General features: G+C 52.6%; 11 protein-coding genes across 12 annotated transcripts; 6 read left to right on the forward strand and 5 right to left on the reverse strand.

Moving 5' to 3' along the window:
- Positions 1-156: 156 nt before the first annotated feature.
- CKM354_000274700 (uncharacterized protein) lies at positions 157-2,229 on the forward strand (the record flags this gene model as incomplete). Its single annotated transcript, XM_044797912.1, has 2 exons — positions 157-215; positions 270-2,229. The coding sequence occupies 2 exons, from the start codon at positions 157-159 to the stop codon at positions 2,227-2,229; spliced, it is 2,019 nt and encodes a 672-aa protein (XP_044653847.1).
- Positions 2,230-2,373: 144 nt separating this feature from the next.
- CKM354_000274800 (uncharacterized protein) lies at positions 2,374-4,434 on the reverse strand (the record flags this gene model as incomplete). The annotated part of the gene is made up of 1 exon (XM_044797913.1): positions 2,374-4,434. One exon carries the CDS (start codon positions 4,432-4,434, stop codon positions 2,374-2,376), a length of 2,061 nt encoding a protein of 686 aa, XP_044653848.1.
- A 332-nt stretch (positions 4,435-4,766) lies between these two features.
- Positions 4,767-6,659, forward strand: CKM354_000274900 (uncharacterized protein; the record flags this gene model as incomplete). Its single annotated transcript, XM_044797914.1, has 1 exon — positions 4,767-6,659. One exon carries the CDS (start codon positions 4,767-4,769, stop codon positions 6,657-6,659), a length of 1,893 nt encoding a protein of 630 aa, XP_044653849.1.
- A 249-nt stretch (positions 6,660-6,908) lies between these two features.
- Positions 6,909-7,700, reverse strand: CKM354_000275000 (uncharacterized protein; the record flags this gene model as incomplete). Its single annotated transcript, XM_044797915.1, has 1 exon — positions 6,909-7,700. One exon carries the CDS (start codon positions 7,698-7,700, stop codon positions 6,909-6,911), a length of 792 nt encoding a protein of 263 aa, XP_044653850.1.
- A 252-nt stretch (positions 7,701-7,952) lies between these two features.
- CKM354_000275100 (uncharacterized protein) lies at positions 7,953-8,751 on the reverse strand (the record flags this gene model as incomplete). The annotated part of the gene is made up of 2 exons (XM_044797916.1): positions 7,953-8,213; positions 8,275-8,751. 2 exons carry the CDS (start codon positions 8,749-8,751, stop codon positions 7,953-7,955), a joined length of 738 nt encoding a protein of 245 aa, XP_044653851.1.
- Positions 8,752-9,814: 1,063 nt separating this feature from the next.
- CKM354_000275200 (uncharacterized protein) lies at positions 9,815-10,447 on the reverse strand (the record flags this gene model as incomplete). Its single annotated transcript, XM_044797917.1, has 1 exon — positions 9,815-10,447. One exon carries the CDS (start codon positions 10,445-10,447, stop codon positions 9,815-9,817), a length of 633 nt encoding a protein of 210 aa, XP_044653852.1.
- A 189-nt stretch (positions 10,448-10,636) lies between these two features.
- CKM354_000275300 (separase) lies at positions 10,637-16,744 on the forward strand (the record flags this gene model as incomplete). Its single annotated transcript, XM_044797918.1, has 1 exon — positions 10,637-16,744. The coding sequence occupies one exon, from the start codon at positions 10,637-10,639 to the stop codon at positions 16,742-16,744; it is 6,108 nt and encodes a 2,035-aa protein (XP_044653853.1).
- A 631-nt stretch (positions 16,745-17,375) lies between these two features.
- CKM354_000275400 (uncharacterized protein) lies at positions 17,376-18,549 on the forward strand (the record flags this gene model as incomplete). 2 transcript variants are annotated; one of them, XM_044797919.1, is made up of 5 exons in its annotated part: positions 17,376-17,421; positions 17,596-17,704; positions 17,750-18,099; positions 18,158-18,213; positions 18,265-18,549. In XM_044797919.1, 5 exons carry the CDS (start codon positions 17,376-17,378, stop codon positions 18,547-18,549), a joined length of 846 nt encoding a protein of 281 aa, XP_044653854.1. The 2 variants fall into 2 exon arrangements, with proteins under 2 accessions (XP_044653854.1, XP_044653855.1); XM_044797920.1 differs by having other exon boundaries at positions 17,756-18,099.
- Positions 18,550-19,937: 1,388 nt separating this feature from the next.
- Positions 19,938-21,413, forward strand: CKM354_000275500 (uncharacterized protein; the record flags this gene model as incomplete). Its single annotated transcript, XM_044797921.1, has 1 exon — positions 19,938-21,413. The coding sequence occupies one exon, from the start codon at positions 19,938-19,940 to the stop codon at positions 21,411-21,413; it is 1,476 nt and encodes a 491-aa protein (XP_044653856.1).
- A 463-nt stretch (positions 21,414-21,876) lies between these two features.
- CKM354_000275600 (peptide alpha-N-acetyltransferase complex B subunit NAT3) lies at positions 21,877-22,619 on the reverse strand (the record flags this gene model as incomplete). The annotated part of the gene is made up of 3 exons (XM_044797922.1): positions 21,877-22,024; positions 22,098-22,368; positions 22,439-22,619. 3 exons carry the CDS (start codon positions 22,617-22,619, stop codon positions 21,877-21,879), a joined length of 600 nt encoding a protein of 199 aa, XP_044653857.1.
- Positions 22,620-23,235: 616 nt separating this feature from the next.
- On the forward strand, positions 23,236-24,880 carry CKM354_000275700 (uncharacterized protein; the record flags this gene model as incomplete). Its single annotated transcript, XM_044797923.1, has 3 exons — positions 23,236-23,536; positions 23,619-24,184; positions 24,236-24,880. The coding sequence occupies 3 exons, from the start codon at positions 23,236-23,238 to the stop codon at positions 24,878-24,880; spliced, it is 1,512 nt and encodes a 503-aa protein (XP_044653858.1).
- Positions 24,881-24,909: the final 29 nt, after the last annotated feature.

A 24,909-nucleotide genomic window follows, 5' to 3' on the forward strand; every position in this document is an offset into this window, starting at 1 on the left:
GGTGCGTACTCCCTGCAACCCACATTCTTCTGCCCGAGGCTGCTGTGCTGTAGAAGTAGCTAGTTATAAGACTTAACCAGGTGGGTATCGTGGTCATCCGGGACGCATCTCACTACATACACTCCTTTCTTTACATTTCTACCTTTGTTGTTCGAAATGAAACTGGCACCAGCCATCGTCAGCACTTTTGCTCTCGCTGCATCTGGCGCTGTGCTGTAAGTAACGATCTCAGAAGTCTTGCAGCATGATCAGAGCTGAACAAGCGACAGGAACGGACACAGCAGCAACGAGCTATATTCACGACAGAGCAACAACACGTCATCGATCAATGACAGCGAGTACGAGTATGTGATCGTTGGATCAGGCGCCGGTGGCGGGCCTTTGGCTGCACGCATGGCATTGGCTGGTCACAGCGTGTTACTGATCGAGGCCGGCGATAACCAAACGACGGCTCGAGAATATGAAGTCCCGGCCCTCCATGCTGTTGCAAGCGAGTTTGAGAAGACCCGATGGGACTACTGGATCCGGCACTACGATTCCGATGAGCAACAGCAGAAAGATTCCAAGCTCACATACACACTGCCAGACGGATCTGACTACACGGGCTTGAACCCACCACAAGACGCGAAGATTAAAGGCGTACTCTATCCTCGTGCCGGCACGCTCGGTGGCTGCACCGCCCATAACGCGCTAATTACCATCTATCCGAACGAAGTAGACTGGGAACATCTTGTCGAGGTCACTGGAGACGGCAGCTGGGCACCAGACAACATGCGAGGATATTTCACAAAGCTTGAGCACAACAAGTACTTACCTACTAGCATCGTTGGCCACGGGTACTCCGGATGGCTCCCGACCTCGCTCACTTCGTTGACCCTCATTCTGCAAGATGTCAAGATCATATCTCTGGTCGTGGCGGCAGCAACGGCAATAGGTCAAAACCTGCTTTCATCCGTGCTGACCACCGTGACCGAAGTTGCTCATGTGCTCTTGACCGATATCAATGCTCCCGGAAAAGAGCGTGATGGAAGTGAAGGGGTTTATCAAGTTCCACTCGCAATGCAGGTTCCTGAGTACAAACGTGCTGGTCCAGTCGACCTTCTGAACCAAGTCATTTCCGCCACAAACTCGGACGGCAGCCGGAAGTACAAACTTGACATCGCGCTGAACACGCTTGTCACAAGGATTAACCTGGATGAGAGTGGAAGCACGCCAAAAGCAACGGGGGTTGATTTTCTCGCTGGACAATATCTCTACAAGGCTGATCCGCGCCGTCAATCTGGCAGCGCCACCGACTCTGGCACTGCAGGCACCGTCAAGGCAACTCGCGAAGTGGTAATCTCCGCAGGCGCTTTCAACACACCGCAGCTTCTGAAACTCTCTGGCATCGGCCCACATGCTGAACTCGAAAGCTATGGCATCGATGTGAAGGTTGATCTTCCAGGAGTAGGCAAGAACCTCCAGGACCGATACGAGGTTGCCGTAGCAGGTCGCGCACCAACACCAATCAACCTGATCAAAGACTGCACGTTCCTTGAGAGCTCACCAGATCCTTGTCTCGTGAACTGGGAGAGTCGCGCGATTGAGAAAGGAGTCTACAGCACGAATGGTGTTGCCCTTGCTGTCTTGAAGAAGAGCAGCGTGGCGGAGAATGATACCAGCGATCTGTTCATTGCCGGCTGGCCAGCTCACTTCGTCGGCTACTACCCGAACTACTTCCAAGAGGCAGTCGAAGGCCGTAACGCCTGGTCGTGGGTTCCGCTCAAGGCGCACACCCGTAACTCCAACGTCGGAACCGTCCTTCTGAACTCCGCCGATCCTACCGACATGCCCTCGATCAACTTCCATTATTTCGAGAACGGCGCAGATGAAGACCTCCAAGCTCTCGTCGAAGGACAAAAGTACGGACGCAAGGTCTTCGAAGACCTTATTCCTTTGGATGGAAAGTTTACCGAGGATTGGCCAGGTGAAAAGGTCCAGACTGATGAGGAATGGAAGCAATTTATCAAGGACGAGGCTTGGGGTCACCATGCTTGCTGTACGGCGAAAATTGGTAGTGATGACGACTCAGATGCTGTGCTGGATTCGAACTTCAAGGTCAGAGGTGTAGATGGCTTGAGGGTTGTGGACGCTAGTGTGTTCCCAAAAATTCCTGGATACTTCATCGCGGCGCCGATCTATATGATTAGTGAGAAGGCGGCAGAAGTCATCATTGCTGATGCGAAATAAGCACGAGGCATGGCTTGTTGACGTTCGCATCCCTGACGGAGCACGAAAACAGACAAAATTTGCAAACAGGAAATGTATGCTGTCAGAATTCTTTCAGCGAATGACACCATATCTTTTCAAGTGTACGTAATTTATAAAAGGCACTCATAGCTTCGACACTATGCTCTTCAAATTGCTCTCCCCTCCCATAACGATCTCCTCGCTTTTGTAGTAAGGATTGAACGTGATCTCGTTCAACGGATTTTGTCGATGCGCACGATCAAACAACTCCTCGTAAACCTTGCCATCATACCTGCCCAACGCAGAATCAAGCAAGAAATCCGGGATCTTCCACGAGTCGACAAGACGTACCGCATGTGGTCGGATTTTCGCCATGAGCTCTTGAATTTTCTCCGGAACGCGGTCGAGATCATCATCCGATACGGCGTTGGCTTTGATGAAGTCCCGCGCCTCGTTGTCCAGAGTGAAGAACGCGAAGAGTCGGAATTGGTCGGTCAAGTGCTTCCTGAGCGTTGACGAGATGTTTGAGGACGTGAGTGCCTCGTAGAAATTGGTGACCAAGATCGACTGCGACTCTGCGACGCTGATCTTTCGGAGCTGGATCAGCATATCGTTCCAGCTTCGCTTTTTTTCCACTCGGTCAACGTATGCGCGATATGTGAGGTATCTTGAGCGTCGGTGGAACGCTTTGACCAAATCCTCGTCGCGGTCAAAGATACGGAAGTGTTGGGGCTTTTTGTGGTGTTCATTCTGCAGCCAGTCGCGACACGCTGCCTCGATTGCATCTTGTGGCTTGCCTTTTCGAGCGACGGCAGCTTCCATGCGCTTGATCAGATAGCTTGCCGTCTGCTGTGTAATCATCCAGTTGTCGCCTTCCACGGTCGGCTTTGACAGGTAGTCATTGTTGAATTGCACGAAACCGCTGGAATACATGAAACCATGACCGCCCATGGCTCTCCGGCAAGTTTCGATACTGTTAGCTGCCAGCTCAGTGCACAAACTCTTGAGTCCGGACGATTGTGCATGTAGAATTGCGAGCTTGGTGAAGTCACCTTGATCGATCTCCGCTCTGGTGCTTGAGTACAGGTTGTACATTGCCTCTCCCGTGAAGTGCAAAGCAAACGCTGTCGCCAGAAGCGGAAGAATTCTAATCTGAACAGTCGGATAGTCAAGCACAGAGAGTTCGGGTGCTGACTTGTCTTTACTGTCCCGGTCTTGGAACTGGTGGCGTACTGTGGTGTATCGAACGGCAATTGTGACTGCACGCGCCATGATGAGGCGAGCATGCATGATGATCTGAGCTCGGACGTAGGTCAGACTACCATAGACAACCGCCGGATTTGCTGGCTTCGAGTATGTGCAGGTGTTTGGATCTACACGAGAATAATTCGAGAGCATGGCAGAGTGCGGCACTTTGAAGTGGTTGAAGAGCATGTAACCATTGTCCATCGGAGCATACCCATACTTCGGTCCAATGTCGCCCACAATGATGCCGTCTAGCGGCTTATGCGTCTTGAGATCTCTGATCTGAACAACGAAAGGGTGCGGGCCACGATTGACCAACTTCGATGAATCTGCTGACTCCGGGACATATAGTTGAGCAACGACAATAGCGTGGTTCGCTGTCCTGCCCATGGTGCCATTCCACCATTTGCTTGCTGTTAGGGTGGGACTGTGGATGTCAAACTTCTTCTCCTTTGGGTCCCATGTAGCTCGACACTCCAATCCACGAACATTCGAACCATGGCCAAGCTCAGTCTGTGCGTAACATCCAATTGCTTCCCAATTGCGAATTTTCGGTAGCCAGTACTCCCTCTGCTTCTCATCACCCTGTTCCCTCACAGTGGTTTCAAACATGGAGCTATGCACCATGTAAGGGCTGACATCGTCGCAAAGATAGCTAGACATGTTCTGATCCTCGGCGTCCCAGCCATGTTGGTCTGCTAGCCGGCGTAGCTTCTTCGCTCTCGCAAGTCCAAGCTGATATCGATCGGGCCTAGATAGATTCGGCTGCTTGACCTTCTTGAAAAGCGGGTCTTTTTGTAATATTGGCAATATTTTCTGCTGTCTTGACAAGAATTCATTTCGTGATAGCAACAGATTGGCCAGCTCGTCAATCTCGACATCTGACTGGCCTCTTTCCTTTGCCAAGATATCGGGCCCTGCTGGTGAAGCAGGCTTCAGATGGTCTGCGAAGTCCGGCATGGTTGGTCTTGAAAGGCTCACAGTATGTGCAGCTTCGTTAGGACGAATTTTGGAAGCATGGAAATGTCCACCAAATATTGCACGAAGTCGTCGCCGATCGTGTGTCGCAGATGCAGACGTCGTTGACAATACCCGAGGACGAAGCTGTGCCGACTTACCGATCGACTTCCCCAAACTCAATCTTGACAAACCGCGGGGCACCCCGCATATTGGCGAGGAACGACTGTCGCTATCGCTCGCAGGTCGTCTTTGGCGGCGTTGCACGATGCGGCCCAGTAGGTTCCGCATCACGACCTGTCCGACTCTCCAAAAATCATTACAGTAGCAACCTCATGCCTCGGACTCGACCTACCGTCCAAACAATATTTCGCGAGCTTGAACGCATCTCAGTCAACTCGAGTCGAACATATGATGCGCCAGATCCAGAGAAATTACTGCCACTGTCCATCTTATTGAACCAACACTGGAAGATGGAGATACAAGGCGAAGATCGGACACTTCATGTGCCCGGTCATCTTTCCTTGGATTCGCTTTCCTTGGACTCGGATCGCCACATATTTCCTTGCCATCCACTATTCAACAAGCTGGTCAGATTTGCACACCAGCAACCGCCACGATTATGCATTCGGGATGACAACACAGGCGTTGAAGCGACGCATATACAATTACTGACAGATGTTCTGGCCTTTCGGAAGCGAGTGTGGGCAAGTCTTGCGACAGACGCTCGAAAGGCACTGAATGATAGAGAGGAGGTGTACATCGCGATCTTGGCGCCAGGAGGATACGACTTCACAGTAGCAATTCTGGCAGCACTGGCGCTAGGAGCTGCTGTGGTTCCGATGACCACGGCGTTGCCGCCACAAGAAGCGTTGTACTTTGTCTCCAAGTCCAAAGCTGCAGCAGTCCTGGTTTCAGAGGGGGCGTTACGTCTTGGACTGTCCGTGGAAAAGCTCGTCAAGGACAGCAATCCCCAGAGCTCTTTCGTATGCGTACCTGTCGCGCCCTCTTTATCGAACCCGCCGCTCCGACCGGGGCAGATCATGGTCTCGTCGGATACCTTCCTAGACGACAATGCTGCAGGAGTGGTTATATTTACTTCGGGAACCACAGGGCCACCGAAAGGCGCCGTTATGCGTCGTGCCTTTGTCCATGACGAAGCCATGGGAGTCGTGGATCATTACCAAATCACAAAGGACGATGTGTTATTACATCTTTTACCAGTCCATCATGCAACAGGGATTGGCATGATGTTCTTTCCATTCCTGATAGGCGGAGCGTTGCTTGAGTTCAAGAGCGGTTCTTTCAGTCCCGAGTGGCTGTGGGACCGTTGGCGACGGGGAGGCATAACGTTCTTCTCTGGTGTCCCAACCATATACATGAGACTTATGAGACACTTCCAGCAGAGTATAGCATCGCAACCGGATGCGCAACAGTATATCGACGGTGCTCGAGCACTACGTGCCTGTATCTGCGGAACCTCCGCCCTGCCCAAAAACATTGCAGACTTCTGGACAGAGCTTCTAGGTCGACAGATCCTCTTGAGATACGGCATGACCGAAACAGGCGCGGTATTCAGAGTTCGCATGGGGGACGACAACGTGCCAGATGGCTCCGTTGGCAACATTTTTCCAGGCTGCGATGTCCGACTGTCCGAAGGTGACCAAGGAGAGATTCTGGCCAAAAGCCCAGGAATGTTCAGCAAATTCCTGTTCGATGCAGAGGCCACGAAAGATGCGCATGATTCCGATGGATATTACAAAACAGGTGATATAGCCAGGAGAGACGGTGACTACTACTTCATCCTTGGTCGAGCGTCCGTGGACATCATCAAAAGCGGTGGTTACAAAATCAGCGCCCTTGACATCGAGCGAGAGCTTCTCGCGTTGCCGTACGTCGCTGAAGCGATGGTAGTCGGTGTTGATGATCAAGAATTTGGTCAGCGAGTCGCTGCTGCGATAGTGCTCAAGCAGTCAGCTGACGGCTCGCACCAAGGGACCTCAGACGCATCCAGACTTGACATCGAGAGGTTGCGTAACGATCTAAGAGAGAGGCTGGCCGGCTATAAGCTGCCGACAGTGCTTAGAGTGCTCACAGAAGAGCTGCCGAAATCTGCGACTGGCAAGGTAGTGAAGAAGACGCTCGGTCCCCACTTCTTCCCGCCTGAAAAATATCACGAGTTGTCTGCTGTGCAAATATGGAGGTCGAACCGGACCACTAAGTTGTAATCGATGGTCCGCATCAACCTCGACCAGCTCAGCGACATAAGAGCAGCGCGACTTTGCGATCGTTCATACTCGGAGCGATTTCACACGGTCCTGGAGAAATTTGAAAAAGCAGACCGCTAGAACTTGTAGAAAAGCGCTCCAAGCGCGTTTGATCGATACATCGTCCTAGAACCAGAGATGCCCAAGTGGGCTGCTTGTTTCCGAGCGCGGTCCAAAGCCTCGCGGTGGCATCCGTTCTAGTTACCGCACTTAAGCTGCAAACTTCGCCTTTCGAGCATTGGCGGCAGCAATATCCTTCTCCGTCATCCAGCTCGGATACCCGTTGCTTGACTTCTCGGTCTTTGCCTTCTCTCCACCCTGCTTCTTTGCAGGAGGGGCGGCCCTGCCTTTGCTCTTCTTTCGCACCCCACTGTCGCTCTCATTCGCCTCTCGGCCACGCTTCTTCTGCTTTCTGTCCTCTGATGCTGGTAGAGCTTTGTTCAAGTCTGCCAACCCTGCCAATGTCGCAGTTCCAAACCGCTTGGCCCGCTCTAGCCTCTTCAGCTCTTCATCATCTTCAGTGATGCCGAACCTCGCCCTTCGCGCCTTTCTCTTTTCGATTTCCTGATCTAGCGTGCTTTCGTCCAAGCCGGCGCGGAACGTGGCATCCTCTTCTTCCTTGCGCTTCTTCTGTGCTTCTGCGTCGGCTGCTGAATCGTCGGCTGTGGGTGCTGGCTGTTCTGACGTTGTTGGCTCTGCTGCTTCTGTGTCATTTCCCTTCGCAGGACCTTCGACAGTGCTTTGATCGGCGACAGCTGCACTCGCGGCAGTGGCTTGAGTCGTTGTAGGCTTTGCGGTATCTGCGGCGGGCTCGTCGTCCCAATCGATCTCGTCTTCGTTGACGGCAGGTTTCTCAGCAGGTGTCTCGGATGCTGAACTCTCCTTGGCATCGTGCTCTTCGAGGCGCTTCACAAGATCCGCTTTCTTTCCACTGTGTGGCAGGTTGCGCGCCTTGCACAGCGCCGCGAGCTCATCGTTCTTCTTCTTGCTGTAGTCGACCATTTTGGAAGTGCGCGACTGCCAGAGTATCCGTCGCAAGCGCAGTTGACTGATTCGTGTCGCGGAGGTGCTTCGATGCGACTCGCGATTCGAGGAGCGAGATGTGATGAATGCGGTTGACGGCAGCAGGTGTCAATCAACGGACACGGCGACGCGAAGCGCGACTTCCCTGTTCGGAATGCGCGGGGTCCGTGCGCGATTGCCAAGCCTCGTGCATGGTACTGTATGACTGCTTGCAGCGCTACATCGAATTGATCATATCTTGGCTTTTGCAGGACTGCCCACCCTTGTGCCGTGAATGTACGATATCTGCCTGAAGGCAACGGCGGCATCACCGTACAGCTCATTTCGCAACAGACTGAACACCCCCATCTTCGCCTTTGGCGCTAAGCGCCTGGCGAGAGCCAGAGCTACATCGAGCATCTTTTCTGGCTCTGCAATCTCGTCAACAATGCCATCCTCTAGTGCTTGCTCTCCTGTCCATTTGTGAGCTTCGAGCAGCATCTTGCGTGCTACCTGTGCGTGTGTCAGCGTACATTGCAATACCCAAACGAGAGATGTCTTTCGCACGACTTACCTGAGGTCTAAGCTTTAGTCTAGGAAGAGCTCCAATGCCGGGGAAATGCAAGCCCAAGTTCACTGGAGGCATAGAAATGAAGCCTCGCTTGCTATTCATGACACGGTAGTCGTGGCTCAACGCAAAAGGTCCTGCACCACCGAAAGTATGTCCTGTAATAAGAGCTACGGTCGGGAATGGAAAGTCGACAATGGTAGCGAGCAGTGGGTAGAATCCCTCAGAGTTGGCGTATGGATTGCCATCGGCTTCGTCAAGTTCCAGTCCTGTGCACCAGAACTTCGCATCGTTGCCTTTCGTGATGACTGCGCCCTCAGCATCCTCGCCTAGTAGCATTCGCACAGTGTTGTATGCAGCAATCAGCTTTTGTGCATATGCACTGTTGATTCGATTTTCGGGCGCCTTCCGCATAGTAAGAACAAAGACATTATCGTAGCGCTCGAGGAGCAAGTCTTTTTCGTCAATTACAGTCTCGGGCATGATGGACGGTCTATCGAATATTCAATTGTCAAAAGGTATGTTCTAAGACATTCGTTACAGTGTGTCGCAGTTTGGGAAGTAGCTGTCGAGCGACCTCGGCTGTCAAGAGTGGAGGGTAGAACGATCTCCAAACGTCGCAAAGTCTGACACTGATCAGCAACAACGAAACGACTGCGACATTTGTACAACTTGAGAGCGTCTACTACTTTGAAGCCAATGTGAACGACCATGCACTATGCAATGGTCAAGTCAAGGCCGAGACTACGATCGAGGACTCGGCAGATTACTTGAGAGGGAGATATCATCATTACTGGGAGACGCTCTTTTCGCATCATTGCAGCAAATACTGCAAAACGTGTCGATATCCTGCTCACAAGGACTTCAAAGATGTCTTAAAGCATAGTAATATACATGAATGTGTTTCGTGTCAACATACTCAAAGCTTATGATATCTCTCCTCCGCTTTTGAATCAGCAGCACTCTACAATCAAACACTGAATGGCCTGTCTGATCCATGTCTGCAAGGAGCCCGAATGCTGTCCCTGGCTTGAAGTTCGACTGAGTGATCAGGGCCTTGACAGGTCAAATTGGAGGCCGGCTTTAGCGTGTAAAGGTCAAGGTGGGAACATTCTGGCTCTCGCATGAGCAGTTTCCACCAGATGCTATGCATCGTCGCTTTGACTCTGCATGTCCAACTGACCCTCTGCTTACGACGTCTGCAAGCAGCGGTGGTTGACATCGTGATCGTGGCCTTGTGACCATGGTTAACATGTGCAGCACAGGCAATGGTCACACAGCAATAGCCCCGTCTTTCGAAGAGCGGGCAGAGTCGAGGTGTCCATACTAAGGCGTTGAGTGATTGTCGATCTACGAGGTGAAGCTCCCAACGGAACGATCGTCAGTAGATGTTTGACAAAAGCCGGAGCAGCGACAGAGGTCTTGCAATAGTCTCGAAACGGCCGCATGACGGCTCGAGACTCCAGGAAAGATCCGGTACAAACAGCCCACCACAGAGAATATGGCCAACAGGCGTTTGTGCGATTGCCCATCTACCGTGTTCCATTCACATCAGGAATTTAGGACTCGACTTTGCATTTTTGTCCTGTGCTGTTTGATTGCTGTGTTCTCGCTCTTCCTCTCTTGATTGCGCCTGCTCGGCTTTTTCTGCACGCTTCGCATCTCGTTTCTTTCGGTTTTGCCAAAGCATGTCGGTTCTTTCCAGCTCCTGAATCACCTCTTCCCACTCCCTTTCCTGCTCCGGATCTCCTGTGCCCAGCGCTTTCTTCACGTTCACGTCTTCGCCTCTCTTCACTCGTTCTATCACCTCACGGAGCAGTTCTAGTTTGGCGTCGGTCTGGCGTGAGAAGTTCAGCATCTCGCGCTTCAGGCCGATAATATTGATCGCATTGGAACCAACGAGGATGCCAAGCAGCAAGAAGATGAGTCCTGTTCGCTTCTCCTCTGCGGCAGCATCCTTTCTCGTTGCGCGCGCCGCTGCCTCTGCCTCTGTTGTCGGTTTCCGCAGGAAACGGGGTATCAGCGATGTCCAGAACGATGGGCTGGCCACGGTAGGGAGCCTCGACTGGTCGGCATACAGCCTACTGCCCGTGACCATGTATGATCTGCGCGATGCTGCATGCACCAAAGCCCCAGCAGCAGCCATGCGCTGTAACGTTAATGTTCTTGAGGGCGCCATGATCGCAGTCGACAAAATAATGTGTCGACCGTGCTGCCGCCAGCGGAAGATCCAGAATTCGATATCCTTTCGGAATCGCGTTGCTGCAGCAACGCCCTCTGGGTCTGAGCGCTCGTGCACACGCTTCGCCGCAATGAGTAATGAGCATTAGAGCCTTCAGCATGCGGTAGCAACTAAGAAACACAAGGCATGGCGGCCACGGAGAGCATTCTGGATCGTGTGAAGAAGGAGATATCATCGGGCAAGGCTACATCATCTACAGTCGTAATTTTACAGGGTTTGTTTGGCACAACATCCAAAACAGAGGCAGCCACAACAGGACCGCAAGCACGGGCACAGAGACCTACGAATACCAAAGCAGCAGCATCGAAATCGACAAGATCCACCAAGCCGGCACCCAAGGCATCAAAGAAGGTCGCGTTCGTGCCGGTACTCGAGGACGAATCCAAGACTCTTTCTCCGAAGGAACGTTATGCTCTCGCCACAGATGTTGTTAATACAACTCTCAGGGTCCTTCAAAACGCTGTGAAGAATGACCGACCCCTGTCCAAACAGCGCGATGGAGAACTCAACAGCACACCCAAACGGACAATTCCCAAGGATTCGAGGGCACTCCACGAGCGATCGAATAATACGAGCCCTGCGAAAGCTTCGCAGACAAAGCTTGTCAGTGACAAATGCGCGGCAGTGAGCACTGTAAACAACGAGACACCTTCACCTGGAACGAAACCTTGGACTGCGACGGCAGAATGCGCAAGGCTGGCCTTCTCGCAGCTCAGAGCTGCCGATCGAGAGCAACTAGGTGTGCGATCACTGCCCAAGTACCAACTCGAGACCGGGATGCTTGCCCTGGTAAGCAGGATGATCGGACTTGGCCTCGACAATCTTGCAGGCAAAGAGTTATGTGCGGTCAAGAAGCGGTTGCAAAGCGCGCGTACAGATGCTGTTGCTGACCAGCAGAGAGGCAAGAAGGCAGGCACAGGGAGAGTACCCGGACACGAGACGCTGGCCAGCCTCTTGCAGCTCGAAGTTGATCTGGAAGGAGATCCAAACATAGCTCCGCTCGCTATGACCTACTGGTCATATGTATTGGCCCTGCTCGCAACTGCAAACAAGCCTGCAACGATTGAGGATGCTCTACCCCATCTTGAACTGGAAAGTGAGCAGTCAGCGGTGTTGTGCATTGTCAAATATGCTACATCCTTGAGTGACAGCACCAAAGCAGCGAAACAGCTCGACGCACTGTTCCAGGCCCTCACGCGCCTCTGTCCTTCGATCAGCGCGAGAACAGACGAAATGGCAAAGGACAGCGCTCGGTGCATACGACCAGAATATGCGTTCAAAATCAACATGATCGCACTCTCTGTGCGATTCAAGATGATCAAACTGACGGCGCAGTCCGTGGATATCGCTCAAAACATTCTTGAGTCAGTGTCCCGATCTATGAGCGCTTTACTCAGGAGGCTCCCAGCTGGAGCAATCAACAAAAATGTGCTCAGAATTTGCCAAAAAGCTCGCGCATCTCTGGACCTTTCAAGTCAGGAAGCCAGCGCGTGTTCGAGTGCCAGCTTCACAATAAGTCGCACGATGTCCGTGCTCGCAGAGAGAGCAGGTGATGCTGAAGAAGCACATTCATACTCCAACATTGCGGTGCAGCAATGTGCTGCTCTTGAAGCGAATCATGCACGTCGAGTCGCCGCCCTGTGCAGGCAATACGCATGCGCTTTGAGGTCCATAGACACAACTGGCGATCAATCAGTGCTTGGGGCTGATAATCTAGAGCTACTCAGACAGGCTTTACAGCAGAGTCTGTCGGGAAGTGCTCCAGATTACGAAACGTTACTTGTGGAATTGGATCATCTTTTCGAGAGCTTTGATGGACGGCATCACGATATCAGCATGACCAGCCGCGAAGGGCTTATACGATCGGCGGCAGCTTTTGCGTCTCGTTATGCTCGACTGAGTGCAGGAAAGCAGACCGATTCAATAAAGAGTATCATTGAGAAGGCTGTGGCAATCAGCAGGCAGACAGAATCACTCGTAACCTGGATCAACAAGGACACAGCTCAAGCACTTGTTCAGACGGGCCTTCTCGATGTGGTTGCTAAAGAAGCAGCGCACACATCGCTTGCAAAAGCTTGGTCAAGCACCCGGTCCGCCATCATACTGAGCAGAGTTCTCAAAGGCCTGGTGAACAAGGCAGTGAGCAGTGTTCCTGAGAAATGCTTGGAAACGCTCTATGATGACTCTACTCTGCCATCAGAGCAACGTGGCGCTATGCTCGAGTGGCAGCTGCAAATTACATGCGAGATAGTGCAGAAGCCAAGGATACGACAAGCTCAAGGGGAAGTAGTGCGGGAGCTTGTCCACCGGCTGTTGCAGGCTTACGCTTCCACCGAGTTTCCGGTTCGGCGAGCGCGGGTCTCTGCGATGGCTATGCGGTATCAGACGATCTACCCGGACACGATTCAACACAAGCTATTTGAGGATTTGACTCACGCAGAACTGGTGGATCCTAAACAACCAGGCCGTGATGGAGACCTCGTGCCGTATCTGGAAGAGTTGCGTGCTTCGTTAGTCATCTCGCGGAGCTTTGAGAATAATTCACTTGATGTCGATGTGCTCGAAAAGCAGATTCTGGTCTGGCACAGACTCCTGGACCAATGCCATGACACCGAGAGTTTGCAGCGGACCATCGACAATCCTTCGGCCTTCGCACAGCAATTGTCCTGCCTTTGCGATTACTTCACCATGCTAGGAGAGCACAAGTCGCAACTTCACCTTCTGCAAATACTGCATCGAGTGCAGAAGATCTCGGGCGACAAGGAACAGTTGTGCACGACGGACTTGTGTCTGGTCCGGTGCTACCTTCTGCACGGGTACGCGGAAGCAGCTGTAATCTACCTTGATGAGGCACGGAAGCTGCTAGCGACAGTAGGGCAGTCAAGTCTTGCTGCCCTTGACTATCACATCACAGGCGCGCAGTACTTTCTTTGTGTTGACAAGCTCGATGAGAGTGCACAAGCTCTTCAATCAGCTGCAGAGGTGCGGTCCTGCTTGATAATGGAGTCTGCCCCATCGCACCAACGCAAGTCCTTCAGGCTCCATCACGTTCGAGGCTGGTTGGCCCAATCTCAACATTTGTTTGCATCGGGCAATGCTCATGGGGCACTTCAAGCTGCTAAGCGATCTGTGCAAGTAGCCAACAGCATTTGGGCTGGCATTGAAAAATCCGGTCCTGCTGCGAATGAGCCTGACGTTGATCGAAGTGGCGAAGGTAGCACCCGACCTGTCGAGACCTTGATCAGGGGCGTCAGCAAGTTGAACCTCAAAACAGCAGAAGACAAGTCGACACAATCAACAAATCCATCCTCCAGTACTGGCGTGGCATTGTGGACAGTCCTTCCAGTGATGTGCCAGGCGCTGATGCACTTGTCAAACATCTATGCACACCACGGTTCGTTCAATGAGGCATCCTACTCTTCCGAGAAAGCTGCCAAGATCGCGCAAGAGGCCAATGCACATGGAATCTTGTCCAATATTAGATACCACCGCAGTCTTTTGCTGGCCAGCGCTGGCAAAATTGAAGATGCGGAGCTGTTGCTTGCTCACGAGCAAGAGTCTGGCAAGCCTCAGGGCCCTTTGGCAAGAACGAATCACCTGCAAGCGAAAACTGCTTTGAGCATAAAGCTCGGTGACCTCGAAGATGCCTTGAAGTTCTCGCGCGAGGCCAAGACAATTTTGAAGCAAGTCCAAGAGCAATCCTACATGTCAAGCTTGCACTTGTCCTTCAACGCGGACTCGTCGAAGCCAAATGGCAATGATACTCCACAGCTGCCAGAAGAGGCTGTCTCAAGACCTGCGACGAAAAAACGAGCAGTGGCGACCAGAAAACCAGCCACAGCTTCTCGCGTCACCAGCGCCAGAACTAAGAAACCGGCACCTGTCTCGTCGCAGAAGAATATATCTGCTTGGGGTTCTTGCTATGTGCTCCAAAAGCTGGAGGCACAGGTTCTGCTGCAGAGCGCCATACTCGCGACCAAGCTTGGCCAGGACGACGCAAACAGCAGAATCGGTTGGGTTGCAGAGTTTTGTCAAATATTCCCAGACACTTTCGACAGGCGCATGTTGAGCTATCTGGGAGCGATGCAAGCAGTGGAAGCAGCGATCGAGGCTGACTTCACGTTCAACGCGCTCTCAGAATCGACGCTTGCACTTCCGGCATTGCGGTCCGCCGAGCGAAGTTTATCATCTGCGTTGTCGACTGTTCAGCCTGGTCGTGGCAAAGCCGCGAAAGGCTCGAAAACAGCTAAGAGCAAGAAGCCGGCGAAAGACTCGGTGCTCCAGCTCTTGCTTACCGCTAGACAATGTCTCGAAGGCCAAGAATCCTCGATGGAGTCCTTCACGACCAGTGACACGCACAAGTTATATGCCCTGCTTGCAGATACCTCTATGCTGCTTTCAGCGACCTCAGGTACCCAGGCGCCGGAAGTTTTGCACCCTGTTCGAGAGGCGTTGCACATCGAAGCACCGCGTATCCATGCTGCAGAGTGCTTGTCATTCGCGGCGAAGCTGGAGAGCGACATCACACAATCTTCAGACCTCCTTCTGTGGCCTCAGTCTGACAATTCTCACCCGGCGCCAGAGCTTTCTGCCACGCAGTTCCAAGAAGAATATGTGGACATTTTGCCACGATCTTGGACAGCAGTATCGCTCAGTCTCAACGAACAATGCGATGAACTGTATGTTGCGCGATATCGTAATGGTCAGACTCCGCTGTTGATGCGATTGCCCTTTTCGCGGCAGCAGCCCGAAGATGACGATGATAACTTGTTTGACTTCGTGGTTGGCAGAGCTGAGCTCCAAGAGATCGTCGAGCTTTCAAATTACAGCTGCCACAATTCAATGGATACCAGCGTCAAGGGCGCAAAGACAAATTGGTGGAGTGAGAGAGAGGCACTTGACCGACGTCTGCAGGAATTACTCATCAATATCGAAAACATCTGGCTCGGTGGTTTCCGTGGATTACTATCCCAGCACCGGAGAGATGATGCACAGCTACTGCGATTTCGACAGGATTTTGATGTTATCCTTGATCGTCACTTGCCTTCCCGCCAAATGAAAGGATCGAAGAAGATCGATTTGGACGACCAGATTCTGGAGCTCTTCATTGGCCTTGGGGCACACACTCAGGGCGAAGTCGACATGGATGAGCCACTGGCAGACCTGCTGTATTTCGTGGTCGACATGCTTCAGTTCAACGGAGAGCGCAATGCCTACGATGAAGTCGACTTCGACAGCATGACTGTGGAGGTCGCAGATGCCCTGCGGTCGTACTACGATGCTGCCGAGCAGCAGAAAGAAGATGCGCACTTGATACTTGTGTTGGATCGGCGCCTCCAGGCCTTCCCATGGGAGAGCATGCCATGCTTGGAGAGAGCAAGCGTCAGCAGAGTCGACAGTATGCTGACGCTGCGCGAGCGTCTTGTGACAATGCGAGCCAATGCGCACAAGCTCAATGCAGATGATCATTACACCGTGTCCAAGCACTCTGGTGCATACATACTGAACCCGTCCGGAGACCTGAAGAGCACTCAAGGTGTCCTCGCACCAGAGCTTGGCAAATTGACCTATGCCGACGGAGAGCCTTGGACTTCGATTGTCACACGTGAGCCAAGTGAGGAGGTCTTCATAGCTGCCCTTCAGACTTCGTCGAATCTCCTTTACTTCGGCCACGGAGCTGGTTCGCAGTACATTCGACCAAGAGCGATCAAGAAGCTGGAGACATGCAGTGAGGTGGTCTGGCTGATGGGATGCTCGTCTGGCGCCGTCACCGAATACGATGAGCTCGAGCCATTTTCAGTCCCGTCAGCTTACCTTCAGGCGGGACAGGCCAGCTCTGAACATCCTTCAAAGTGCATGGCTGTCCTCGCCACGCTGTGGGACGTGACAGACAAGGATATCGATCGCTTTTCACTCGCTGTTGGGCAAGAGTGGGGCTTGTGGCAAGCAGCTCCCGAGACAATCAAGCCGCCAGCGAAAACGCCTCGAAAGCGGACACTCGCTGTGCCCTCCACTCCAGAGAAGTGCGCGAAGACGCCCAAGACGCCAAAAGTCCACAAGACACCAATGGCCTCGCGCACGCCGGCTCGTAATCGTAGTCGCGTGAGGTTCGAAGAAAGTAAGCCGCAGAGTTTGGTGGAGGCTGTGTCGAAGAGCCGTGAGGCGTGCTTTCTAAGGTATCTCAATGGAGCTGCACCAGTTGTGTATGGAGTGCCGGTCTATCTTGGAGACTAGATCATTGTCGGGAAGAATGGTAGTACAACAGATTCTTGTGAGCGTTCAAGCGTGTACAGATAGAATAATGACGATCGCGATATCACCTTGACTCTTCTGCTGAAAACCCTTAATCACATTCAATGCGTTGCCTCTGGTCATGACTCGCTGCCTGTAGCATCTCGCGGGATGATGATATGTCGCAGTGAAGCTGGTGATATGTGAGAGCCGTGATGAAGTACCTGTGCATGCGCAGTGAATGGTGATACCGCTGGCTGGCGTGAGCAGAAAGAAGTGAAGTCGACACAAGAACGCGTGATCTGCACCTAGCATGCCGGAGCCTGGTGCTGGTTGCAGACAAGCGGAAGTTGCCGAGAGAAGGCTTGGAAGCAAGGGATCAACTTGTGTTTCCAGCCGCCTCACTGTTTGAACAAACCACGTCGTGCCCACGCCTTCGTCCATCCCTCCTTCCGCCATCCCCTCTCCGCTCCGCACACTCCTTCACGCATCCACGCGCCCGCCGTCATTGCCAGCTGACGGCCGCTTGACATTCGACAGCAGCCTGCCTGTGCTCTGGTACTGACGCGCTCGCTCAGCCCTTTCTTACATCTTCCCCCAGTCCGTCGCAAACAGCGACACATCGACCGCTGCAATGGCCGACCTTGACACTTACGACGCCGATCAGCGCACCTACGACGGTACGTCCTCCGCTACCAGCAACACCGCTCAGTGCGCCGCTTCACGGGCATCAACTTGGGCGAGAATTCAGCGTGTCAAACCACGCGGCTTCCTTCGCCCAATTCAGCCGCAGCACACGACATCCAAAAGACCGCCGTGACTCCCAGACCAGTACTGACTTCTTTCGACAACAGACGAGCGCGACTACCCTCCTCGTGAGCGCTCGCGTTCGCCAGGCCCAGACCGCGATCGAGATGGCGACGTCCGCGTGCGCGATGAGCCTTCCAACGGACGCGCCGACCGGTACGTAGAGCTACGATACAGATGTGCGACCAGCGTACTGACTAGAACCAGTGACCCTCCGCGCAAGGGCGGCGCCGACGACGAGCCAGATGCCACGAACCCAGGATCCAACCTTTTCGTTACGGGAATCCACCCACGTTTGACTGAGGAGGAGGTGTCGCGTCTGTTTGAAAAGTACGGACAGGTTGAAAAGTGCAACATCATGAAGGATCCTCATACCCGCGAGAGCCGTGGATTCGGTTTCGTGAAGATGGTCACTTCGGATGAGGCAGATGCTGCGAAGGAGGCCCTTCAGGGCGAGGTCTACGAGGGACGCACCTTGAGCATTGAGAAGGCTCGCCGCGCTCGCCCACGCACGCCAACTCCGGGCAAGTATTTCGGACCACCTAAGCGCGGTAAGCTACTCATCTGTCACATCCGAATTGTGTGAAGCGAGAAGCTAATTGAGCATAGAGGACCGTCGTCCACGTGGTGGAGGTTTCGGAGGCCGCGGAGGCGACCGCTACGACGTGAGTTCGAACTTGGTATTGCAACATGACTTAGTACTAACCGACAAGCAGGACCGCGGTTACGGCCGTCGTGACGACTATCGAGGCGGAGGCTACCGTGACCGCTACGATGATCGCGGTGGTTACGGACGTCGGGATGACGGTCCACCACGCGACCGCTACCGCGACGGCGGTGATCGCTATGGCGGAGAGCGCCGCGGAGGCGGCTACGGCTCCAACTACGAGCGTCCTCCCCGTGGTGGGCCACCAGGCGACAGTAGCTACGGTGGCGACTCTCGTCCGCCGCGCGATGCACCACCAGCTCGCAGCTACGAAGACCGCCGCCAATACGACTAGGCGACGTTTAGGCTAACGAAACAGGCGTACGGAGCAAGCAACGGTCTTTTCAGCATCATGGATCGCTAGGCAATCTGCATCCGAGGAGTTTCTGCTGGAGTCGGCTAATCACCCCCCATGTACTACTACAACTTCCATTTCCCCGGTGCGACTTCAGCATGTGTTATTAGCGGCGGCAGAGAGAAGGCATGTCGACGCTCTTCGACCAGCGACAGTGAATCGGAGAAGCTCTTCGGCCATGTGCCGCAGCCCACATTCCACGTCCTTTTCGGCAATCAGTATGAAACGAAACAAAACAACAGCTTTACTAAATCTGTCACCTCGACTCGCACTTTCGACATCTCTGCCAATGGCTATCAGTCAGTGTTGGCATGCACCCGTTCGACAATTGAAGGAGCGCACCACTCAATAGGAAAGGGTTCAGTCGTCAACGGTCGCACCTTCAGCCGCAGTCCAATCAGCCGCATCGTATTTCCTCGTCGCAATCGCACAGCTACGCCTGACAGCTACAATGCAGCTGCGTTCTGACACAGTCAGCAGAACCTCGATGCACTGCATTCTTGCCGGCCTTGGCAAGCACATTCCTCGCAATCTACCTTCGCTCCCATTTACTTTTACTCTTGAGCAATTGCTTCCCTTGGCTGACTATGTTGCAGGTGATTGGGAGCTCTGGAGTTCAGAATTACCATGTCTGCACAAAGAGACCTCGAGACCACGGACGGACCCGAGTCGTTCAAGACAATGCGATCCTCAACTCATCGCCAGCAACCGTCGTCCATACACGCCTGGTCACACCCCTAGTACCACATCTCAACTTGCATGAAATCATAACAGATCATTGCAGGCACAATGGTGAGTAGAAAATTGCTCGCTGCGATCAAAAGCAGCATTTCTTTGGGGTCGTTGTCTTTTCTTCGTTGGGTCTAGGTGGACGGGACAGCAGGAGATCGACTTTTCGTCCATATTAGCGAAATTCAGCTTCCGCAGTACTGCTCAAACGGCCTTTGGTTCACCGCTTCTCATGCCCTACTTTGGTTCTGGAACCAAGTCTCTTTGTACTGCGCCGAGCTACTTCTTTGTCAGCGTCTATTGACCATAAAGGTGACGCGGCCTGATCAATGCACAAGTGCATTGATGCGCACATCATCAAACGCCAGACAATGCCATTCTCGATTTCGCTTTCAAGTCAGGACAAGAGCCTCAGCGCTTTGTTCATTGTTAGCACTGGTTCCCAGCTCTGTACAAAATGCAAGTGACATGCCGCCTGGGTAGACCTCGAGATCAGTTCCCAAAGCAATATCCACCGAGCAAAGCCTTTTAGCAGCAGGACTGCTTCAAAGACCACCTCGAGCATATTGGCACTCCCAGAAAACACACCAACCGACAACATGAACAGTTTTCAGCAGACTGTGGGCATTGAACTGGAGTTCGCAATCGTATACAAGGCTGATGCGTTTGCAAACATCCCTGATCTGACTCCTTCACGTCCATTAGCTAACGTTCCCGCAGATCAAGCAATTCAACACTTCCTTAAACAAGCAGGTGTTGCTTCGAACTTGGCCCGTGAGACACCAGAGGATGCTCCTTACCAAGACTGGACTGTTGACCACGATTGCCTGGAATTTACACCCGCCGAGGAGGCTTCGATACCAGAGGGTTGGACACGGGAGCACATCGAGCTGCAATCTCGAGTATTCTCCTATGTGCGCGACGACTGGGCAGCTGAGATCCAGCGTGTGACGGAGGTCCTCTCCATGATGCGCTCCGACTACCACTGTGCAATTCTCACGAATCGTACTTCTGGATTCCACGTCCATATTGGCAATGGTCCGGACTTCATCCCATTCAAAACAGGCAAGCGGATTGCACAACTGTTCACTGCATATGAATCTCGATTCGACCAGATGCACGCTGCAACACGTGTCCTTGCACCTGGTCTCGACATCGAACCCTTCCGCTGCGAGCCTCTGGTTCCTTTCTGGTTTGCTCCGCCGTCGTTCTACCATTGGAATCACAACGCCGATTTCCACATTCTGCCAATCGACAATCGCATCCACCATTCTGACAACGAGAACGTGTTCAACTGGATCCAAAGAATCGAAAAAGCGACCGACTATCAAGGCCTCGCAGATCTGAGTATTGTGAACTCTGTCTGTGGTGACAAACTGGGCCACCACGCGGCGTTGAATTTCGACAACTGTTACGAAGATGGATTCTACGGAGATACATTCGTCAAGAAAACCATCGAGTTTCGTCAGCATATTGGGACTGTGGACTTCCAGTCAATTGTCTCCTGGATTCTGTTCCTGAGTTACGCCGTACAGTTCTGTCACACTGCCGACGATGCTGACTTTGTCTACTTGTTGACGAAAACTACAGATGTCACGTTCACACTTGCGGATGTTCTGGCTGCGATTGGATGTGACGATCATCTAATTGAGCACTTGCAACGTCAGGACGAAAGTCAGGAGCTTACCCAACGAAGACACTCAGACTCTGATGCTGCATTCATCGATGAACCAATGGTCGCTGAGTTGGTTGCTAACAATGACGAAGAACAAAGCGACGCATACCAATGGTCGACAATTGTCAAACGATGCGGCACCAAATTCGACTCCGGATATTACGGACTAGATCCCACTGCTGCGGCTCTTCCATTCGAGCTGGCTGACGTGCAGTATCTACTTGGATTAGCACGAGCCAAAGCTGAACTCCAATGCGGTCCTGATGACGATACGGCAGCGCCGCTTGCGAGAGCTTCGGCCTTCAAGTTGCTTGCCAATATCTACGCCCGCCTGGACAACTCTCTGGATCCAAGGTCTGCCGTTCACCGCGAATTCGATGCGTGGGTCAGTGAAAATTGATGCGCGTGACAAATTTGCTTGATTGGGCATGTGCATATCCGCCATAGCCTAGGCTAGCGGGCGCGCCGAGCTGCCTTTCGTACTATGATCCATAGCTGTATGACATTCGGTCACACATGATTTGCTGATTTCCATTCCTCTACCCTGAACTTTCCTTCCTAACCCCCATAGCTCTATAGGGCACGTTCGGCCTCGCCGACCATGCCCGCGGTATCCGCGGAAGCCTGCCAGCACCAACAGCCCAGCGCCATTGAATGTCATATGCGAGCATCGATGTGAAACATATAGTTCTGACAACAGGGCATACCCCTTGTCCTCTTATTCTCCGGATGCCAACCTCTCCACGCTTGTGTTTCTTGGCGTGCACAACCTTCCACATTCGTCTGAAGAACTTATGCCTCCTGGGGTACGACGGCTAGAGATGTCTCCGAGGATATACCCGGTTGATGCGATTAACAATTCTTCACCACACCTCATCAGGACTCACTTTGATGTTTTCGCCATTGGCACGAACAGTTTTGCGTTGCTTGTCTCGCTTGAGCGGTTTCCTCATGTCGTAGGCGTCGCTTCCGTCATTGTAGTAGTCTGTTATTCTCCTGTAGACGGAATAGCTAGATCACTAATCAGTATGAGACACAAAAATTATGCATTGGTTACCACCAGAAAGGCAGGCGGAAGTCTTACCCCATTTTCTTGTACAATTGAATCGCAGCTTCATTTTCGACTCGCACAAAAAGGTCCACGAACCAGGCATTCTCTTGATCACCGACTTGTTCCAGGGCCTCCGAGAGTTTCGTCGCATACCCCAGTCTTCGTGCCGATGGAGCCACTGTCAGACATGTAATGTGCGCATGCCAGGGGAGGTAGTTGGAAAACTTCTTTTGATAGATCTTCAGACCTGGATCATAAGGCTCAATGGGTGCTGGGTATGGTGAAGCCTCGACTTTGCCGAGGACTTAAGGAGACGGATTGGTCAGCTTACGTAGCTCCGTTGCGGTGAGACCAGCGCATAGGGAAACACGTACTGTAGGCTTCGATTTGGCCGCTTGGACCTTCGATGACTTTGCAGAGGTGTGGCCATTTGGTGAAATATTCGAGATAGAAGCCGATATTGTAGGTTTCTGTTAGGTGGTCGAGATTACACGGATTGAATTTGAGTAGGTCCATTGGACCCATGGGTCGAATCGCTGCTGCTGCTGCTGCCATGTTTGATGAAGCTGTGTCGATGGTCGTCGTCGTCGCTGGATTCACGTGTGCTGTTCTGTGGAATGCATGCGCGAAACGGAATGTCTGTTGTCCCGCAGAGCTCTTCAACTTGGCATCCGACTGTCAGGGCTCTCGATGTTGAACTTGCCCGACCAATTGTGTGGGTTGTTCCTGGTTGGATTAGAGGTGGTAGTATGGAAGTGAAGTGCCAAGAATGCTTGTGTTTTGTGATCAGTGTACTTTGTGGATCTGGTGCCAGGCTGCGGATAAATCGGATAAACCACATTGATCACTCTTCAATACCATTTTAAGCGTTGGCAGCGTTGTACCCTTCGCAAAGCGGCGGGAAACGATCTCACAGCTCTTGGTAATGCTTTTTGAGTGGACTAGTAATCCTTTGTTGCACGCAGATTCTGTGCAAGAGCACGGCATTTCTCAAGGAGAGCCCAAACCATCATCAATCTTAGGATAGTTGCGGCGACCCCGACGAATCCTAGTTCAAGGAACTTGCGGATAGAACTCAGCAAGAGAAGGAGGTATATCAATCTCGCGTTTCCCTACGCATCCACTCAGTGCTCTCTTGTTCAGCTGGATCACCTCTCGAGCGCCACTAGATATGTTGGGCTTAACCAACACTTCAGCACAAGGCATAAGCCGTGTGCTCACGATTGTTATTGCCTTCCCCTTTCTCTATCTAGCCTGGCGTGTATTCTACAGCCTCTTTCTCCACCCTCTCCGCTCCTACCCTGGCCCTCTACTATGGCGAGTGTCCGGATTCCCATCTGCGTACTATGCACTGCAGGGCACGCTTGACAAGAAGATGCTCCAGATTCACAGAAAGTACGGCACAGAGGTTCGAATCGCTCCCGATGAGCTCAGTTTCTCTGATGCACGAGCTTGGAAGGATGTGCACATGAGTAAGTGTCGACGCTGGAAGGCATTCTCGCATCACGAGAAACTTATTTGAAACATCTTCGTACCTCTGACGACTCTCAAAAGCGAAGCCAGAGTTCAGCAAGGATCCGAAGAAAATACAGTACCCTCCGAATGGTGCGCATTCTATCCTCACAGGACCTCGGGACGAGCATGCAAGATTCCGCCGCCTGCTCTCCTACGCATTCTCGGACAAGGGCTTGCGTGAGCAGGAGCCACGCATTAAGCGCTACGTAGACCTCCTCATGGTGAGGCTCCGCGAAGACGCAGATAAACCGGCATCAGTCAACGTTGTGGACTTATACACGATGGCAGTTTTTGACATCGTTGGCGAACTGGCTTGGGGAGAGAGTTTCCACGGACTTGAAGAACGTCGTGTTCACGAATGGATCCCAGCAATTCTCGCCAATGTCAAGTACGTGTCTCAGAGCGTAGTGTTGAGAGGACTTGGGCTGGAGACATTCACATCGTACCTCGCCGATCCTGAGCTTCTTAAAGGCCGGAAGAAAAATTACATGCTGGCAGCGGGCCTGGCCAGTAAGCGGGCAGAATATAAAGGCGAGTCTCGCGGTGACTTCTGGGATCGAGTTCTCATCAAAAGTGAAGGCGACAAGGCCGCCACTGAGGGCATGGCATGTCTTCCACCTTGAAACGCAATGAAGCAATGCTAACAGCCATATCAGACCACCGCCGAAATGATCAATAACGCCAGTGTGCTGGTGCTAGCAGGCGCCGAGACCAGTGCTACAACTCTTAGTGGAACAACCTACCTCCTGCTGAAACATCCGGGAGTCATGAAGAAGGCAGTCAACGAAATCCGAACGGCCTTCAAGAGCGAAGAGGAAATCGATATCCATTCCGTGAGTCGCCTGACGTATATGCTGGCCGTTCTGGATGAATCGATGCGGATATACCCCCCAGTATCACAACAGATCCTTCGAGTACCGCCATCGGGAGGTGGTATGATATGCGGCAAATGGGTTCCAGACACCGCATCGCTCCGCCTTTGTCCACTAGCAATGAATAAGACTGAATCCAACTTTGCGCGACCGGATGATTTCGTGCCAGAACGGTGGCTCGCTGATGCGCCTGCGGAATTTTCCAACGATGTCAAGCAAGCCTTTCAACCATTCTCGCTGGGTTCCAGGAACTGCATCGGCCGTAATCTTGCAATTGCCGAGATGCGCTTGATCTTGGCTAAGATCCTGTTCAACTTCGATTTGGAGCTCGATGAGGAGAAGACAGGAGACTGGTTCGACCAGCAGAGTTATGGTGTTTGGTGGAAAGGGCCGCTGTGGGTCAAATTTTCAGTGGCGAAGCATGTGTGAAGGACTCGGTCATGTTGAGCGGTCTTTGA

The sequence above is a fragment of the Cercospora kikuchii genome (assembly GCF_019650295.1).
Source record: "Cercospora kikuchii DNA, contig_00002, whole genome shotgun sequence".
Taxonomy (NCBI): Eukaryota; Fungi; Ascomycota; class Dothideomycetes; order Mycosphaerellales; family Mycosphaerellaceae; genus Cercospora; species Cercospora kikuchii.